Source organism: Electrophorus electricus, chromosome 8 (assembly GCF_041902795.1).
Source record: "Electrophorus electricus isolate QZ-2024a chromosome 8, ASM4190279v1, whole genome shotgun sequence".
In the NCBI taxonomy this organism is placed as follows: domain Eukaryota; kingdom Metazoa; phylum Chordata; class Actinopteri; order Gymnotiformes; family Gymnotidae; genus Electrophorus; species Electrophorus electricus.
The window spans coordinates 9,362,501-9,365,277 of NC_137504.1; the positions used below are offsets into that span (position 1 = coordinate 9,362,501).

Sequence of the window (2,777 nt, forward strand, 5' to 3'; positions counted from 1 at the left end):
AATGTATGTGAACAGGATATTTTGCAGACAGCTGTAATCCCTTACACAATCCAACTGTCTCCATGTTTGATTTGTTACACCTCGTCTAATTCTTCTTTAGTGGTCATGTTTCTGAACACTATGAGCTAGATTTGTGGGTAGGTAGGCTCAACACAGTAGTGACACTGACGCACACAAATTCCAGCAACACTCCTGACATACTAGTAGCAGTACAAGCTCCAAAGCATGCCACTCCTGGCTTGACTATGGTTCACTACCTATGCAATATCCAATAGCACAAACTCTGTGCTCAGAACCTGACCAGTGTTGAATGGGGTAGAGGATGGTTAGCAAATTTTGCATGGCAACAAATCAGCAACAGATCGACTATATTCTGTAATTTTAGACCTCTAAAATAATCTAAGATTGGATTTACCAAATAAAGTAGCCAGTGATCATAGGTGTAAGTATCTACCCATGAAGTGGATAACGAACATAGAATACATAATTAGTAATTAAATGGCTTCCATCAGACTCACCTGACTCCAAAGGTAGTCTGTATGAGAGTGGTGATGCCCACACAGGTGAAAATTGTACCAACCAGTTGGCTTACAGTGTACTGGTCTCGACCCACACACATGGCATCAGCCAATAAGAAAGGCACGGCAATGGTACCACTGAAACAAGTCAGATAGTGCTAGAGGGAGATGGATAGTTACAATTAATAGAATTAATAGAATAGAGAGAAAAGGGGAAAAAAACAGTCAGTCAGTGAAGACAGAGGACAGAGGACAGAGAAGTAAGCAGGGAATGTTGGGAATTTACAAGAAAAAGGTAAACACTGGACAAGGTTCTTGCACCTGCAGTCCAAGCAGTAGACACAAATACCAGGGTGGTACATCTTCGATTTTGTAGATCATATCAAAGCCTGGGGCATGAGGGTGAACTACTGCGGCCTGCCTGGGGGCCTCGGGGGGCAGCGTCTCTGCCTCCGCCCACACAGCACCATCTGGAGGAGGCAGCTGTGGAGGACAGCACACTCATTCCAGCAAACACAGTTTTTCATCTGAGTCTTGAATGAATGATTATTCATGTCAAGTTAAGATGTAACTTGGACAAGAAAATGTTTCCATGTTTCACATCACGTTTTCATGCTTTAGTTCAAGCAGTGACAGGGTCTTAGGTCATGTGGGACAAACTTCACTGGCTGCACAGACCAAACAGCCAAAAAAGGATGAGATCACAATCAATTATTGGTTATGAACATCACTGTAATGATCTTAATTACATACAGTCCTTATTTGATTTGGAACTGCTATTACCTCTGTGCATTTCTTCAGATTAGATCACATTACAGAGCACAACACTAGCCATAATCTGAATATAATATGAATATCATAGATATTCAATCAATCCAATAATTGATTATGAGCTAGCAAACTAAATTGCCTATATCCAAGTCATCTTAAATGAAATGAGCTTTTTGTTTTTGTTAAATTGCTTAGTAAATTTAAAAATGGTTTTCAAAAATACCTTTTGGTTCCTAGTACATTATTCAGTTTTTGACAATAAGTAAATGCTTCTAAATGCTTCTTCAGTTAGCAGTCTTCAACCTTTCACAAACAGGATTTGTGAAAACCCACGACCTTCTGCCACAAACAGGGATTATTTATTCTTTCCAGGCCCACTTAATTATCTGGACCAAAATGTCTTTGTTAAATTGCAATTCTACTGCAACTAATAATTTAACATTTCTTTTTGGTTTATTTCAGAGTCTTTAGCAAACATTTATTGGTAAATTTAACTAAGATTGCATCTCCATTCCACATGTTGATTCAATAAACTACCTTAAATTAACTAGTAATTTCTTACACATATTCATCTAATTGAAAACATCTACAGTTGCTCTTGATAGCCCAACACTGAATATTAGAACAAAAGTATACAAAGTTCCCCCAATAGTCAGTAATAAAAACAAAAACACCAGATGAATTTGAAGACTCAAAAGACTTTATACGTGAGTTACATTTACCTACTGAATTGCGATACATTAGTCCCATAGACAGTGAAAGTCTTCCTTCAATCAAAACACACGTACTAGTCAAACAGAAAACCAAGTCAGCGTTACAAATCTACAGCTATGCTGGATGTTTGTAGATTTCCTACTCTGAACTGGTATCGCTCCTGGCTAAGCAAAGTAGGACATCAAGCCCTCCTTTATTTACCTCTGCCCCAGCTGCAGTGTCTGAGTGCCTGCTTGGCCCATGAAGGCTGGCTGTGAGCATGGCCTCTGCAGGGCCCATGGTGCTGTCGTCTACTAGTAGCCACGTGCACCCTCCTGTCCTGCTGGGTAACAGGGCATCAGCTTTATAGGGCAGAAAGAGCAGGAGCAGATTAGGCAGGTTAATGATCTGCCCCCGGCTGGACTTTACTCATCAGGGAGCTGCCTTTTCAGAGAGCAGGGCCACACCAAGCGGCAAGGCATCAGACAGGAGCACCGCATGGGAGAAACAGGCTGACCGACAAACCACGTGAGTTCAGGCTTTAGACTGAAGCTTGTGTGGCGGCATCTTGGAGCACTGATTGGCCACCAGGGGAGAAGGTGTGATCAAGAAAAAAAAGTGTAGAATACATTTGTTTCATAGGCATGGCTATCCTATCGCATTTACGACAGACTCGTGGAACTAACACTGTGACAATAAGAGAGGGAGCACAAAAGTAGTAATCTATGAAATGGATTACTATTTTATATATATATATATATATATATATATATATATATATATATATATCTCTAT

At 40.3% G+C, this 2,777-nt stretch overlaps 1 protein-coding gene across 1 annotated transcript in view; it reads right to left on the reverse strand.

Annotated features, from left to right (window-relative positions):
* slc23a1 (solute carrier family 23 member 1) overlaps positions 1-2,777 on the reverse strand; it is an 8,565-nt gene extending 5,788 nt beyond the window's left edge. Inside the window, 3 exon segments of the mRNA XM_081719532.1 lie at positions 519-676; positions 840-1,001; positions 2,205-2,777. Of these exon segments, the coding sequence (XP_081575658.1) occupies positions 519-676; positions 840-1,001; positions 2,205-2,282 (398 nt within the window). The 5' untranslated portion in view covers positions 2,283-2,777.